At 25.7% G+C, this 17,804-nt stretch overlaps 1 protein-coding gene across 4 annotated transcripts in view; it reads left to right on the plus strand.

The window, feature by feature from the left end:
- Positions 1–17,804, plus strand: part of LOC107449074 (inactive dipeptidyl peptidase 10-like) — a 551,160-nt gene that overhangs the window by 489,626 nt on the left and 43,730 nt on the right. For all 4 annotated transcript variants that reach the window (XM_087161345.1, XM_087161348.1, XM_087161346.1 and 1 more), the window contains exons 2-4: positions 1,373–1,487; positions 11,788–11,886; positions 13,975–14,069. In XM_087161345.1, coding sequence (XP_087017471.1) covers positions 1,373–1,487; positions 11,788–11,886; positions 13,975–14,069 — 309 coding nt within the window. The remainder of the gene's footprint in view (positions 1–1,372; positions 1,488–11,787; positions 11,887–13,974; positions 14,070–17,804) is intronic.

A 17,804-nucleotide genomic window follows, 5' to 3' on the forward strand; every position in this document is an offset into this window, starting at 1 on the left:
CGTGTCTTTCATTTAATATAAAATAATTATTTTAATCAAATAGAATAAATCAACGTTTTACCATGTAATTTAAGAAATATTACATTTTATGACTAAAAGTTTCAACTGGAAGATTTATAGGGTTTGGTTAATATCTCGTGCATTTAAATCATTAAAATAAAAGCCGCAGTTAAAATTAATGACTTACTTTAGGACAGGTAAGACATGTCGGGATATGTAAGGACTTGAGATAGAGTTGTTCTACACTTTACTAAATTTGATCTTAAAAATATATTCAAGGTCTCCTTCAAAATGAATAGAAAAAAAAACTTTATGATAATTTATCTACATATGAATGATTACTTTTATAGTAAAATATTGTATTTTATAAGTAACCTCTATTATAATTCGAAATCAATTAATCTTTAAAGGCCTTGTATAACTTTTAATTAACTAAGATATTTTATAATCAAAATATTTTTAGCATAAATATTTTGACTGAAACAATTTGCTGAATAATCTCTCAAAAATTCTGATTCCTGAATGTCTTTTTTGAAAATAATTTGTTGTTACATACTAAATAGAAAAATTGAACATATTTAAACTTCAACATAACAATTTTGTACTTAAATTAAATTTTAATGATATTAAGATAATTGAAGATAATTTATCCTGAAATCTGAAACTACATTACTTTGAATTCAGCAAGCCATAAAAATAAATCAATACCGCCGTTTAGGGTTACATAACTCACTGTTGTAAGTTTTGAATACTGATTTAGCAACGCTGTTTTGAGTTTGATTAACAAATTTCCTGTCATCATTTACACTTTAAATGAATGCTTCGAAAACATATTTTAATAATGTAAGAGTTTTTAATTTAAGTTTAAAATCATTTACGTAGAAGTAAGAAACTTTTGTGATAAATGCATAAATTTTATTTAAATATTTTTAAGCATAATGTCAAATATTTCTCCTTTGGGTTTTTTTTTAATTTTTACATTATTATATTTATTAAGGACCGTGTTAACCCAGTGGTTAAAGAAGCGGACTACTGTCTGGTTTTTGATCCTTGGTTTCGTTAGGACTCACTGAGTACATGCGATTTATGTGCTCGTAAAATCTGTGGAATTGAAAGTTCTGGTGGTCAGTCGCTAAGCAGAACCATGGGTGCAGGATTCTAATAAAAAAAATATGTTAATCACAGGAAGTAAAAAAAAATATGTTAATCACATCCTTCATATTTTGATGTTTAAATTCTCTTCACATTTTGAAATATAAAAATCAAGGTTTCCTTTTAATAAAGTATTTTTTGAAATAAAGGTTCTAACGTTAAAATAACGTTAAACACTTAAGAAAATTTTAGTAGTTTATATATTTATTATTTTTTGTAGGATTTGGCATCAGAAGAAGAAGAACAGAGAAACTGGAGAGGAATCTGTATAGCCTTACTTGTCATCGCCACTGTCTGTTCCCTTATCATTACATCTGTTGTTCTGCTCTCGCCGGGTATGTTTCTATAAGCATAGCTCTACAATAATCACTACACATTTCATTTTATATTTAACAGCATTACAAGACATTTACAGTTTTTAAACACACTTTCTTTATATGTGTGCTTCTAAGAATTTTTTTTCATATTTATAATTCTCATCACGGTTATTGATATTAAACATTATTTTAATTTATCTAACCCCCATTTTATTTCGATTAAAGTGTCTTCATATTAGCAACTTTTTTTAATCATAAGTCTACAATAATCATCAAAATCTTTTATATTTATTTAACATCAATACGAATTCTTTTCATTTACCATTTCACCTTCTTATTATGTGTGCTCCTAATACTTCATTTTCATATTTCTAAACATCATCACGTTTTGTTTTACATAAAACACTATTCTAGTTCATTTATACCATATTTTCTATTCATTCTATCCATACTTTCTATAAAGTGTCTTCAAATGAACATGTTTTTTGCATTCATAAGTCAACAATAATCATCGTATTTTTTTATATTTATTTAACTTCTAAATTAGTCATTATTATTTACCTTACACTTTCTTACTATGTGTGCCAACACTTCTTTTCTTATGTCCAAGCATCATCTCGGTTTTCTTACATAAAATATTATTCTAATTCATCTAACCTATATTTTCTTTGAATTAAAGTATCTTCAGATTAACACATCTTCTTTTATAATTATAAGTCTACAATAAACATAGTATCTTTTTTTTTTCAGTTACCTTCACACTTCTTGAGCATATGTGCTTCTGATACTTCTTTATATTTCTAAACATCATGGTTTCTTTACATAAAACACTATTCCAAGTTATCTAACTCACTTTTTCTTTTCATTAAAAATCTTTCACATTAACACATTTTTGTTCTAATCATAAATATACAATAATCCTCACATTTTATTTATATCAACACAAGTTATTCATATTTATGTGAACCCCTAAAATTTCATTTTTATATTTATAAATGTCAGGATTTTTCTTAGGTAGAAGTTTATTTTTATTTACCTTTTCATAACTCATTACCTTTTCATAAAAGCGTTTCCATAGGCAAAAATTTTTAATATTTAATTTTTTTATTCTTCATATTTAATCAACTGTAAGGTTTTCAAATTTATTAACATTGTAGCCTTTTTACATAAATAGTTAATGTATTTACGAATATTACGGTTGTTTAAAATTAATTGTCACTTTAGTTGCAGGTAATTATACGCTTCACATTTCTGTTACTAAAACACTTATTACAATATATCGTGCTTTTTAAATTTTAATTAATTACTTTTTATCATCTACACAATTTCTAAATATTTAAATTTATTCATTTTTTTCATATTTAGCATTATCATATGTTATTTTTTATTCAAGACGCTACTATTTTTATAAACATTGCATTTTTTAAATCTTTGTAGCCTTCCAATTTTTGCATCGTTATCAATCTCTTAGTTTCTGCCTACAACAGTTTATAACATATTGTCAATAATTTATTCTGAACTTCTGCAGTTATCCAAACAGTTTTTCAGCATTTATCAACATTATATTTTACCCATAAAAGTTTATTATATGTTATATATGATATTATTATATGTGAACATTAAGGTTTCTTAATATTTATAGTTATCCATGGTTTTCATATTAATCAACTTATTTCACATTTTCTTTATAAAATATTTTATTACTTTTGATTAACAACACGTTTTTAAATTTTTATTGTTAAATAAGATTTCCTTTTTCATATTTATCTAGACCCTATATTTTTATTTATAAGTTTTTTTTCAGTTATTAGATCTATACTTTATCTTTAAAAAATCACTCTATATTTCTCATTTCCTCTATATTCCCTATTTCCTCTATATTTATTAATATTTTTTTCATCTCAAAAATTTCTTAGATTTTTCACATTTGTCACATTTTTCTTCATATTTATCAAATTATATTGCTCATTTTTATCATCGCTTTTTAACATCATTATTATTTTTCATTTTCTGAACCATATTTTTTTTAACATTGCTTCTAAGACTGAGGTATTCTTCTCATTATAGTAAATCTTCCTCATGACACAGTATTTTTGTACCAAAAAATATTTCCATTAGTTAGCGACATCAAAAAAAGTTAGAATATTTTTCAAATTGTTTCATAAACAATTCATCAATTTAAAATAAAAATGTTTTCAATTTATACTACTTGAATTTCAGTGGCAAATTTGACATAGTACATTAAAAAAAATTAAATCGTTTTATTTTATCTTCTTTAAGTCTTGTAATATACTTTTGAGTTATGGGCAATTATAATAGTATTTAAGCAGTTGGCAGTAAGTATTCATGAAGGGGGTTATATAATGTTATTCTGGTAAAACAGTGAAAGTTTTTATCCTACAAGAAATTCACAGATACAAATATGTTTAGTTTCAGAATCAAGGTACAATTCAGTTTCGAAATATTTTCAGTTTCAGAATTATAGTACAATATAGAATTCAGTTTCAGAATTATTGACAGTTGTTTAAACTCCATAAACACTATATATTAACAATCTTTTGTCAAAATTTCTTTTATAATTTGAAACAACATTTAATATCCTAGTTGATATATTCCTTCTTATCCAATTAATATGATATATATTATTAATTATAGTACAATATAGAATCCAGTTTCAGAATTATTGACAGTTGTTTAAACTCCATAAACACTATATATTAACAATCTTTTGTCAAAATTTCTTTTATAATTTGAAACAACATTTAATATCCTAGTTGATATATTCCTTCTTATCCAATTAATATGATACCTGAAACTAATTTTATAATTATTTTTAATTAGGTAAATGAGTTCGTAGAAGTTTTTAGAAATATTAATAGTTTTATTTTTTTGTAAAAAGTTAATTTCTGCCCTAAAAATACTGGCATTAAATAGTTTTATGCACTTTTCTCGCCTTCAATCAAATCAAAAGGATTGAGAAATACCATTCTTTCACCGAAGCATCGAAGCTTTTCAAAATCATTTCCAGAGAAGTTCGATCTTTGAAGTTTGGCGAAAATAATAAAGCAATCTGCTTTAAAAGAAGAAAAATTTTGTTTGGCGTTCAGATGTGGTGCTGATAACGGAACAAAAAGATAATGATCCGAAAGGAAGCCGGAAAATATGTTCCTCATTTTCCCCTTTGTTTGAAATTATTTTGAAAATAGGATCTGGAGCGTGACTTGAAAGACACTGATTTTTAACGCCAAAAATCTTTAACTGATCTGCGGTTTATTTTTATTTTTACTGATTGAATTGTGTTTTTATTATTTTGAAAGGATTTAAAAACATTAAATTTTTTAATCTCCGAAGTATTTGTTCACAAAATAGTTTATTTAAAAATAAAAACCAGCAGCTAGATTTGTGCAAAATTTTCTAAATGTTTTGCCTGGATTTTTTCATCTAGATTTAGAAGCATAACTTTTTAAAAGGCTTAATTATTTTGTGCTTCAAAATGCGTTGAATGTTATTTGAATTTTTTGATAAAACAATATGACATAAATATTGGCAAAGTAATCTAAAGATTCATGATTTTAAAACGGCATTATAATATTTTGATTAAATAATTTTATTTCCTTAAATATTTAAAAAAAATCATTTGTAATTTAAAATTGCAAAATAAATAAAAACAGAGGATGGCTCCTGGGTGGATAGAGATAAGAGGTAATAAAATATTTTGAATTAATTTGAAGAAAGTCAAAACAGTTACAATCAAAAATTAGTTACAATGACATAACATTACAATGCTATTTGTTATTAAAAGTTTTTTAATCCAGAAAATTTTTCATTCTTCATTTTTTCAATCTTTCTCCTAGAAAATAATTGTTAAAAATGAAAAACTAAGTTTTAAACTTGATAAAATTCAAAATAGTTTTTCTAAGTAATTTTTTACTTTTAAATTAAAAAAAAATTTTAAATTTTTTTATCAAAACTTAGTTTTATCTCAACATTGTCACGTACTGAATAGGCATTAAACGATCAGCATTGAGTGATATTTAAAAAAAACAAGCAATAAAACGAAAGCTGTAGTTTGATTTGACAAATCTAGCATTATATGCTACTAAACATGATTTATATTGGGAACCTAATTCTTGTGGCTAATAGATGGTACTTTGGACTGAAGAACCAATTAAAATCTAAATTTATCTCCATGACTACTAAAGTAAATCTATGTGCATCACTTATTAAACCGATTATCTTGTATGATAGCGAGACTTGAGTGCTTAATAAAGCAGAAGAGAATAGATTTTTCTCTTTTGAAAGAAAAATCTGTCGGTCAATTTTTGGAGCAGTGAAAGAAAATAATACATAAAGAAGTTCATCTAAACATTAAGTGTATTATGTAGACAACCGAACATTTTGAGAGTTATTAAGTTACACAGATTCAAACGACTGGGAGATGATTTTCATTGTGAAGATTCTGATCCAGCTAAAAGACAAACATTTTCAAAGATTGAGGGTTTCAAGAAAGAGAGGGAGAGGGGCAGCAAGGTGGTTGGACTGTGTGGAGAAGGACCTCAAAGTATTGGGAGTGAATACAGGGATAAATCTAGCTACAAGTTGAACTGCCCAGAAGAGGCAGACTGAGAAAGTCTTGGACTGCACAGGGCAGTAGTGCTGTTAAAGAAAAAGAAGAGTGATTTATAGCTTATATTATTAAAAAATTGCATTTCTTCTTAAACCGTACACATATTTCACTAATAATAATACCCCAAGGAAACAATGTGTAACATTTTGAATTGAAGTATTGACACATTACTATTTAATATTGCCCTCTTAAAATGAATAAAAAAAGCATGTTTATTACTCAAAATTTGTGAAAAAAAGCATGTTTATTACTCAAAATTTGTGACTCTTATATTATTCTTGCTGATATATTATATCATGACTCTTAAATCTTTTGACTAGTAAAATAATTATTGAGTAGTGCGATAGAGATTGAAATTTATGAAAGACAACAATTTTCTCACACGATTAATCCTTTGACCCAAAATTATTATTAAGAATATTTTTTATTACTTTGTAATAATCCTCATGCAGTACCGGTTTTTTTTTCTTTGTTAGAAGTAAAATTTTCCAAGCACTGCTCACTTCTAAGCAAAAAGTTTTGGAATTTGCACTTATTCGTAATTATTTAGATCGAAGAGAAAAGTAATCATCATTGAAATTTATTTAAAAAATCCATGATTGATAAATTTTTGAATATGAATAAAAAAAAATTCTTTTTAAACTACCTATTTTGCATTTTATATTTTAGTACAAATACAATTATGATAGTCTTACATATTTTTCCCGAGTGTTATTTTTTATAATTAAAATATACAAAAATTTCATTTTGTTTCTAATTAGAAGTGTCGGAAAAAAATATATAAGAGGAATCTGGGGTCTCATCTGCGATAAAGAGTTTAAGAAGATTGTAGTCACCTAAACGCTTAAATATTTAGTGTTTAATTATTTTAATGCATGGAAAAAGTACTTGTAGTTATCACCAGGGAAAGGAAATGACAATTATGTTTTAGTAACATTTCCATTATTAGGTTGGATATAAAAATTAACTATGCTATTTAACTATTATAAGTAACTAATATCATTTTATAATCTAAAAGCACGCATACTTTTCAAAATTGCAGTAATTTTTTTAAATGTCTTTTTTTTTTGTTAATTGAAGAAAAAGGGAAAATAATGGTTCATAAGCTAATTTAGAGAAATAATGTATTCGTGCGATAGTAAGTACCGTTTTTCTCCAGAACCGATCATCTTCATCATGTCATATTAGAAGAACAGATTTTATACGTTATTAATTAGCAAAAACTTAGTAATCTCCAAAATGCAACTGATAGGAATCCAATCTTACATTTTGAGAAAAAGTAGCTTAAACCGTTTTTCCCTTTTGATCTTATCTTCAATTTCTATTTTTGCTTTTCTTATATTTTCATTAATGATAATACTTAAATATAACAGGCCGTAACATAAGTAAATAAATAATACAATATATTTACTTATGTTACTGCTAAAGTGTAGAAATCAATTACTCTACAGAATATCTAGCTAATAAGCAGGTAAATTAGGAACCATGAATGTGCCGAAAATTGCTTCCCTTATTACTAAGTACATTACTTAAATTACTTACCAAGCACATGACTTATCTTACTAACCAAGTACATTACTTACTTCGCACTCGTTAAGATGAAAATTAGATCATTGTTGGATCATCTGTACGCTAAATTTAACATATTGTTGTTTATTCATTTTTCGCTATCTAAGAATTAAAATTGTTACTATCCAAAAAATTAGCTGATTGGATCAAACTTCAATTATTTTTAAAACTTTAATGCTAAGAGTCGAACAGTTGAAAATATTATTACAATTAAGAAAATTAACTCACGGAGGAAAAAAAATCTTGTATAAATACCGTACTATATGGTAATGACATTTCTGGTGAAAAAAAACATAATTATCCGTTTTATAAAATCAAAATATACCGTATTGAAACCATTTTTTTAAACCTTTTCAATTCATAGGATAATGGACCGGAAATTTTGGTTTTTAAAATTATAGCTCTTATTACCACACACAGTTAGTAAATTATAGAAAACTGAAATTTAATTTCTACTAGATAAATAGTTTTGATATCATACTGTAAGGTTTCATGATAAAATTACCGAATTTTACCACATTTACCAAATTTTATCAAGCATTTTAAAGCCATATTTTATTGTTAATTTACCAAAATCATTAACAAAGTACTTTGGCAAAAATTACCGAGCTTTATGGGGTTCCCATAGAGCAAGAAACATGGAAAATGTTACCGTATTATGGTAGTTTTGACCATGCATTTTTTCTCCATGTATGATGTAGTTAATTTAGTTTTTAATATCTAAAGAATCAAGTCAAAACAATTATCAACAAATTAGTTGATTAAGTGAAAGAAACAAGGCTTCGAATTTGAACGATACGGAATCTGTTAATGTACATCTTACTTAGGCAAAGAGCTTAAATAACTTGATTCCCTTCTTAAACGGGGCGAATCAGATTATCAACAGGTTACTTAAGTACTGTCCAAATTAACGGCTTTCGAGCTCTAGTGGTCACATTTATATATTCGCAGCCGTTATTAAATTATTTTTTAAAATAATCAACATTGTAATACCTAAACCTAACTACAGTCCTTGAAATCAGCTAAGTTTGGATCATTGGAAAAGCATTTTCACTCTAGAAATATTTAAATTGCAAACTTTTTGACTATGTCGATATTATTATTACTAACATTAAAAGTATATCAAAAATATATCAATCATAGTTTGACAACATTTAAGCAAGTTGAAACTCTTTATTCATACTATTAAAAATACTCTGGAGGAAGTAAATTAAGACCATTTGGAGTCAAAATTTTATACCTGTCAGCAAAATCTCTGCCAATTTTATCTTCTTGGCGATAAGTTAAATGAAAAATGGGACGGATGAAGTGACATGCATTATTCTGTGCGTCAACTTCTTTGAATACAATACTGATTGAGTACCCAATCCATCTTCAAGGAGTTGACATTTCCTCAGAAAGGAAATAGAACTCTTTCGCCAAGACCACACTTAACGTCATACGTTTCAAAAATATGATAAAAAAGGGCAAAGAAAATGTTTGCCTTGTTGATATATTTTATGTTCATAGGGTTAAAATAGATTTAGATTTTAGACTTGCTGTAAAGAGATTTGTAAACAGAAAAAGAAAGTAAAAGAGAAAATAGCAATTTCCGTTTTATGTAGGTCTGCCTTTTTATCTTAGTAGAGATGGTGGTCTATCAGTTTTCCATTATAAAAAATATTTAGTTTCATTTTCATCAACTGGTATGTTATGCTTTGTGTTATACACTGTGAAAACCCCAGGATGAAATTACGATAAAAAGTACAGACACCCTGAGTGCCGGTACTTTTTACCGCAAAATCCATTTTCACCAAAACTTGTTACGTTACGAAAAATCTTATATACCGTACTTTTTACTCTAAACATTACCACAAAATCACTGAATTACTTTATAAATGAATATTACTGTTAAAATTACGGTATAATATTTTATGATGGAATGGATTTTCCAGATGATGCCCCCAAAGCCCCGGTACTTTATATCATAATTTGATCCGGAAATTTTTAAAATGTAAGTTTTTGAAATGAACTGATACGTATAAAGTTTGGCTAATTAAGAATGGGATAACGGGATAACTTTACCTAATTAAAGTTGATCAACTTTGAAATTAAAAATATTCAAAAAATTAAACTTAGTATTATTACCAAAAAAGAAATATTTTTAAAAATATAAAATTCTCCTTTTCCCTTCTGATCGCTACTATTTTTTTTATGTTACTTTATTTTGTCAATTTGACAGGACAAGGAAAATATAATATATATATATATATATATATATATATATATATATATATATATATATATATATATATAATATATTGTACAGCGTTCAGAATTTTTTTTTTATTATCTTTTCCCAATATTATTACTTTTTAATATTACGCAATCATTCAGCACTTTAATAACTAATCACATAAATAAATAATACGGTTCACAATTTTCATTATCATTATTATATTTCAGTTTTTATCACCAATTAGCTACTTGAAACTCTAGAAGTAGTAAAGTGATTATGAGTAACCATGTAATTTAAATCAGATTTAATTGGATACCCATAAGTGACGTCACGCGTGTGTGAACTCTCTCGCCGTTTATCAATTGATTGAGAATTGGAAATTGAATAAGGACAAGAATGGTATGTTGACGATGAGTTTTTAAATTGGGAATTCTTTGGAAAGTCACACATCTTCTATGGCAAAAAATCTTCAAGTGATGTCCTTAATAAACATTTGCTTACCCAGCCTCAACAAAACGGAATTTTGTTCTTCCATACCTGTACTTGTTTAGGGTATTACACAGAAGACAAGCGAATAGCCAGATAAGGTGATGTTTCGCTGAGTTTGGGACTATATGACTTACAAATCTTTGTATTCTTAAATTTGGTTTTATGAAAATAACCTATTTATTAAATTTCTGGAATTCTCATGAATCGCCTTGGATAATTCAACCATTTCATGAAAATTTCATCTGAGTTTTAGTACTCAAGTCCAATTAATTAGGCTATAGATCATCTTCTTTTTCTTTGGTTTTTATTGAATTTCTTCATGGTAAATCTACGGAATATTAGTTACTTATATTAAGTGAATCTTTTACAGTTTAAAAATTTACCTGTTTAATAGAAGAATCTGAATCCCAATGAATGTCATTACAAACATTTGTTTCTTAATTCGCGAGATCTCATTTCTGATACGTTTTTATAATATCTAAAAATGCAAAAAAATATTATATATCAGAAATCATGTTATAACAATAACACTGAACCATACATTCTGCTTACTATGAGTTTAAAAAATCAATACTATTAATAAATAACACACATCTTATTATTAAATTTTTTTGACATTTTTATAGGCATAACGTAAAAGTATATTCCCCAAATTACGTGATTCAGTCTCATAACTTTATAAACATTGGGTAAAAAGAAATGTTATTCGAACTATATTTTATCTTAATTTTTTTTAAAACAAAATATATGAGACAGATTACATTTAACTGTTTCTTACATATAATAGTTTTAACTAAAAAAAATAATTTAATTTTACTTAGCTTAAAAACTTGGAAATTATATTTTTAAAAAATGCCTTTAATTTCACACATCTGCGCCATCTGTTAAAATCAAGAATAGCGTGACAGTTTGAGAGAAAATAGAAAAAAAATTATAATAGCGTAACTTAAAAAATGTTAAACAAAAAATAGTTTTTTTTTAATTTTAACACAGATTATTGAAACATTGTCAGTGAAACAGATGTGTTGTAAATCGATTCATTTTCCAAGCTAAAATATAACATTCTATGCAGTAATTTAAATTGTGTTTTAGTTATAAAATGATTCTTTAAGTTATGAAAGTATTCTTTAAGTATTTTCTGAAACCATATGAAAAATTCATTAGTATGGAAGTGTTTCCATTATTTGTACACCCTAGGTAAATGCCAATATAAATTTGCGTTTAACCTATTTGTTGCATGATATAAATTGAATAAATTGAATATGTTATATGATATAAGTTGAATGAATTGAGTATGTTATATGATATAAATTGAATATGTTATATGATATAAATTGAATAAATTGAATATGTTATATGATATAAATTGAATAAATTGAATATGTTATATGATATAAATTGAATCTTCTTTTCAGGTCCTGAGGAACCACGAGTAAAAAATCCGAGATTTTCTTTAGAAGAAATAATAAACGGGGATTATGAACCCCGCTTTTTCAACGGATCTTGGATATCCGGTAAGATACTTCATTTATGTCATTTTTTACGCTCAACTAATTTTTAGTTTATAACTAAATTATTAATTAAACATTTTTAAGTATATAGTATGTAAATAATAGCAAAGTAATCTTTTGCTATGTTAATTATTTAACATTTAAAAAAGTACGAAAACCACCAAAATCACAATCTAAATGTCATCAAACTGTCAGAAATTCTGGATCGAAAATTATGCTTAAATGTATCGGCACTCAGGGTGCCGATACTTTTACCGTAAAATGTTACAGAACAAATTACCTGATATACGGTTATTTTTACTATAATAACTGTAAAGTCGCTGGATCTCTGTAGTTTAATAATTATTACAGGAAAATATACGTTACAAAATTTTACGGTAAAATTAATGTTACAGATGATGAACCAAGGGTGCCGAAACTTTTTTTAACCGTAACATGATCCGGAATTTCTTACAGTTTACTTCTAATTGCATACAATGTCAAATTCAGAATAATTTATTTTACAAATAGGCTGTTAAGGAATTAGAAAAATATTTAAATGAATTAAATTCAATTTATGCACAAAATGAATATTTAAGAAAAAATAAAGTTGTGGTAAATTTAATCTATGCGATAGAAATATTTCAAAAATCCCTTAATTTAATTCTGAAAAATAAACAATTAATAGTTTAATGATTATCTGAAATATGTGTGTTTTTAACACTTTCAGACGTTTTTAACGCATCAATTAAATTATCCTTCTACTCAATATAACAAAACTTTATTAAACTAACCAATGAAGTGAGGAATTAGTGTTACTCCTCAAAAGTTTTAAATTATATGTAACGCTGTTTTTTAATTAATGTTATGCTGTTTTTATATTCATTGTGAGTTTGTAATAGTGAATCATGACTGTGTTTATTGAAGTTTTTTCCATCGTTAGCCAGCATATTACAAAAATAGCCCAAACTATTATAAAAATAGCTTAAAATGTTATTTTGAAAAAAAATCCCACAGTGTTGTAAAATTCAGAAGCATTTGGGATTTTTTTAATATTTTAAAAGTTACTCCAACGCCATATTTGTTTGGACTCGCAAAAATATTAAGACTCCAAATTTATCCTTTTATTTGAAATCATGCATGATTGTACTTCAGAGCGTCTATCGTCCCATAAAAATAAAGCTTTTCATATATATACATTATTTTTAATTAAAGTTTAGAGTTTGTAACAGTTATTCATTATTATTAGACAAATCTTTGTCTTCTATAATAAATATAAAAATGTGATTGTGAATCTTACATTGTTTTTTCTGCTAATTATGAAAATAGTGCCAAATATAATTGTGAATAAAGCAATTATGTTGGATATATTATTATAGCAATTAATACAGTTTTGAGAAAATTAAAATCATTTGAGTTCTAATTTTTAAGATTTTGATAAGTTATTCTATCACAATGATTTTTATTTAGGCGGAAAAATCTTCTCAAGATAGATTTTTTAAAACGATAAACAATAGTTCGAATATAACAAATTTTCGTTCTTTTTAAAGTCAAGAAATTTTTTTTTGGTTCATGGTATATATAGTTAAAATGTAAGCAATTGCTTCAAAATCAGCTTACGAAAAGCTGAAGATGTCACTCCTTTAAAATAAGTCGGCGAAAAAGCTTCGAAAAATACTCTAAATATAGTTTATCTCTAAAGAAATAAATTGAAAATTTCTAATTTTTAAGTTTAGTATTTTTTTTAAAATAAAGCTATTTATCCATCACAAAGTCCATGCATTTTTTGTTTCAAATTGAACTTTTGCTTCAAATTTAAGGTACTCGAGAAAAAAAATTTTAAATTTTATTTGGCGAAATAGTTTTTTTTAAAAAAAAGATTCATATTTGCTTACTTGTTTTAGTTCAGGGGACCATTGTGTTGATGAAGGGTGAAAAAATTCAACAATTATTAATGATAATAAATTCAATTTGGAATTTAAGAGCTTTAAAGGGGACAAAGATTTTTGATAAGCAGTCGATGTTTGTAAATTAATGCAAAAATAATATAAAAATTCATAAATGTGATGTGATTTAGCTGTTGATAATCAATGTCTTTTTTTCTACATCTAGATACAGAAGTGACCTTCCGAGATCCGGATGGTGCCATTGTTATTTACAATGCCGAAACGGCTGAGAAAACAATCATAGTTAACAATATAACCCTGGTAAGTAAACACATAAAGGTTTTAACAATTACATATTTACACTAGTGTCATTACCAAGCATATAGATTTTTAAAAAATTTGTAAAATTTCTATTTTGGTTAAAAACTATTAATTTTTGAGAATTTAAAATTAATAAAACTAATTAACTGCATTTTCCAAAAATTATATGCACTTGATAGTATGATCAGAATATTTCAATGTATATTTGCTACAGGAATTGTGGACAATTTTGATGCCAAAATTATGTTAGTAAATGGATTCAAAATTAATTATAAGCGATGTATCATTGAAAGTTTGTCACAAAAATTGTCGGACAATATGATGCCAAGAAATACGTTTGTAAATGGATTCAAAATTAATTAATAGCGTTTTTTTTAAAGTAAGAATATAAACTTAGCCAATTAATATTATTTTTAAGTGAAATGATTGAATTTTAAGAAAGTTAATGGGATAGATGGATGATACTCAAAGTACCGCCTTGCTAACTTCATTTCATTCGCCTATAAACATTTATTCCATTATTTTTTATATAAAATTGAGTTGAGGTTTATATTGCATTGATAAGTTTTTTAATATAAAGGTTTTCCATCAAGATTAAATAAGGAATGCTTATTCTGCAAAAATAATCATAACTTACTTCTTGCAATTTAAAAAAATATATTTTTATATTATCCTTTTATCATAAAATATAACTCATTACTTTCATTTGAATCAGTAATCTTACCATGGGAGTTGAAATTAATTAATTTTAGATATTCCCTTCACAACTACCTTTGACATTTACACAGAATACAAATACCGTTTCATGATTGCAGAGATGTTTCAATTTTATAAAATTCTCGTTTTGAACTCTCATCACCAACGCATTTTAAATTATAATGCATAGTAAAGGAGGCTAACCTTTAGGGAAAAAAGTAGTAATTATTTGTAGCAATTCATAGCTACTGCATGAGAAATAAACTAATAAATGTTTTCAAACACCCCTCTCATATCTTATAATCGAAAAGTATTTTTAAAATAATTTATGAATAAAAAATACAAAATTTAAAATCAGTTACTCTTTCTTATTTCAAGGAATATTCTTTGTCCTACGCATAAATAGATATAAAAATAGATCAAAAATATTTTACTTGATAATATTTTCTTTTAAAAATCAAAGTGCGGTTATGCTATACTATGCCTAGTCATAGAATAGGATGTCTGGTGTTTTTAGACAAAGTATGAAGCATCATAGTTACTATTAACATTGCCTAGTTATTGTACAGAATGCTTTTAGATTTAATTTTTCTTTAGTTTTTCAAGAAAATGCTTAATAATAATCATAATAATTTCATACTTTAAAGAGAAAAGAATGCGTGACCAATACTACCACTGATAAAATTTATCGTGTCTCTGGTTCCTCGGAAACACCAAACTACTCTGAAATTTTTACCGAAACACTTTCCTAATGACTTTGATGTTATAACAATAAAATATTGTTTTATAGTATTAGATAAAATTTGCTGATAAGGTAAATTTTGGGTATTTTATCATGATACTTTAGAGTATAGTTTAAAAACCATTTATTTTGTTAAACTAACTATTCAATTTGTATTTTTTACTAAATGTGTAGTAAAAGGAACTATAATTTTGGAAAACAGAATTATAAATCAATAATCAATCGAAAATAATCAATAAACGTGAAATAATTATTAAATAAAAAATAATTTATAAATAAAAATCAAAGAGCGCAAAGAGCAAAGCAAAGAACAGTACACTTCAACTTAAGTCTCTGCTTCTTGCATAAAAAGATGTGGTAAAATTTTTTCATATATCAAACATAAATAAAGTTCGTTGCTTCAAGACCAAATGGGGAACTCTTTTTTTTTGTTAAACTTTCTTCTTTGTTTTTCGTGCTCATCATTCCATCATTTTTTTTCTCTTCTGATGGCGGAAACTTTAATGGCTCCTCGCTCGTTTCACTCTTTATGGAATAGTTTTTTTTTCTTTCTGTACTTTCTTTCTATTCCGATCATACTTTCAATCCAGACGCATCTGAAGTGTTTTGCAGAATTTTAAAATATTGCCTTCATGACGTAATCGTATTAAAGATGGCTAGATTGCATGAGGTAAATATGTGTGATTACACATTATTTTGTCATAGAAGTCATATTGTAATATATGTAGTAAAGTGAAATATCGAAAAATATGAAAACCTTTCACAGTGTCACATGAAAAAAAAAAAAAAAAAAAAAAAAAAAAAAACTGGCGAGTTATTATTTCTATCTCTATAACATCGCAGAATACATCTGCGCTTTTTTAAACTCCGGCATAAGAAATTTATAATTAATTTTGAAAGCAATAATTCTTTTAGAGAGCTTTATTCTTTATGAAGAACTTGTAGCAAAAAAAAAGACGAAATACTAAAATTTTATTTATTTCGTATTTAAAAAAACTGCTAACTGTATCAAGAATATACATATAATATATATATATATATATATATATATATATATATATATATATATATATATATATATATATATATATATATATATATATATATATATATATATATATATATATATATATATATATATATATATATATATATATATATATATATATATATATATATATGCTACAACAATAATTAATTTCGAAAGTCAGGATTCTTTTTTAGAGCTCTTTGAGCCTTTTTCTTTTATAAATTCTTTTAGCAAAAAAAAAAGAGAAAAAAAACGAAAGTTTAAATCTTTAATTCTTTGTAATTTAAAAAAAAATATTTACTGTATCAAGCACAGATGTATGCAAACATATCACAAATAGTTTATTATTTGATAATTCCTATTCTTATACAAAGCAGTGTAAAAAATGATAAGAAAAAATAATAAAATAGCACTTGCACTTACACAAAGCCACAGTAAATTACTTCACTTTTATTTACTTTCTAATATATAAAAAAAAAGTTTTTCTAACATACGCGAATGAAATATAAATAAAAACGTGTTCCATCAAGATCAAGCGAGAAATTTCTTTTCTGTTACACAATATACTTTTTCTTCTTCTCTTCATTCTATCATTTTTTTTTCTTTTCTGGTGGAGGGAAGTTTAATGCATGCTTCTCGCACGCTTTACTCTTTTGGGACATAGTTTTTCTTTTCCTTGGATTTTTTTTTCCTATTCTGAACCGCTTTCTCCCATTCAGAGGCATCAGAAGTGTATTTCAGAATTTTGGATGTAAATGTCTTGCATGGCTTAGTCGTGTTAAAGACGACTAGTTTGCTATTTTTGGATGAGTAACTCTTCAAAGTGATGTTTTGTTTGCAGAAATATATAAAAAAATAATGCAAAAAGTGTCTTCTTGAATATCATGATATGAATTTTTATTAGGTAAACATGAACGATGCGCTATTAATATTCATTACAATTTTATTTTAAACATTTTGGATACGAGAAAAATTTAAGTTTCCTGTATTTTTTTCTAGTTAGGGAAACACACTGTCAGAGTTAAATTTTTAAAGTTTATTTTTGAGGAGTGAATTTTGCTCACATTTTATTATGCTTTCTTAGCATAAGAGAGATATATAATTTTTGAAAGAATATTTTAGGAGCGTTTTCGTTTGAATTTTTCTTATTTAAAACTACGTTGCGTTAAGATGCATTCTTACTACTATTAGAAAAAAATAAGATGTATTTGTAATTAAATAAAATTAAACTAAAGTTTAAGATACAATACAATAAAAAAGAACGACG

The sequence above is a fragment of the Parasteatoda tepidariorum genome, chromosome 4 (genome assembly GCF_982258835.1).
Source record: "Parasteatoda tepidariorum strain Cologne lab strain chromosome 4, Ptep-v5.0, whole genome shotgun sequence".
Lineage (NCBI taxonomy): Eukaryota > Metazoa > Arthropoda > Arachnida > Araneae > Theridiidae > Parasteatoda > Parasteatoda tepidariorum.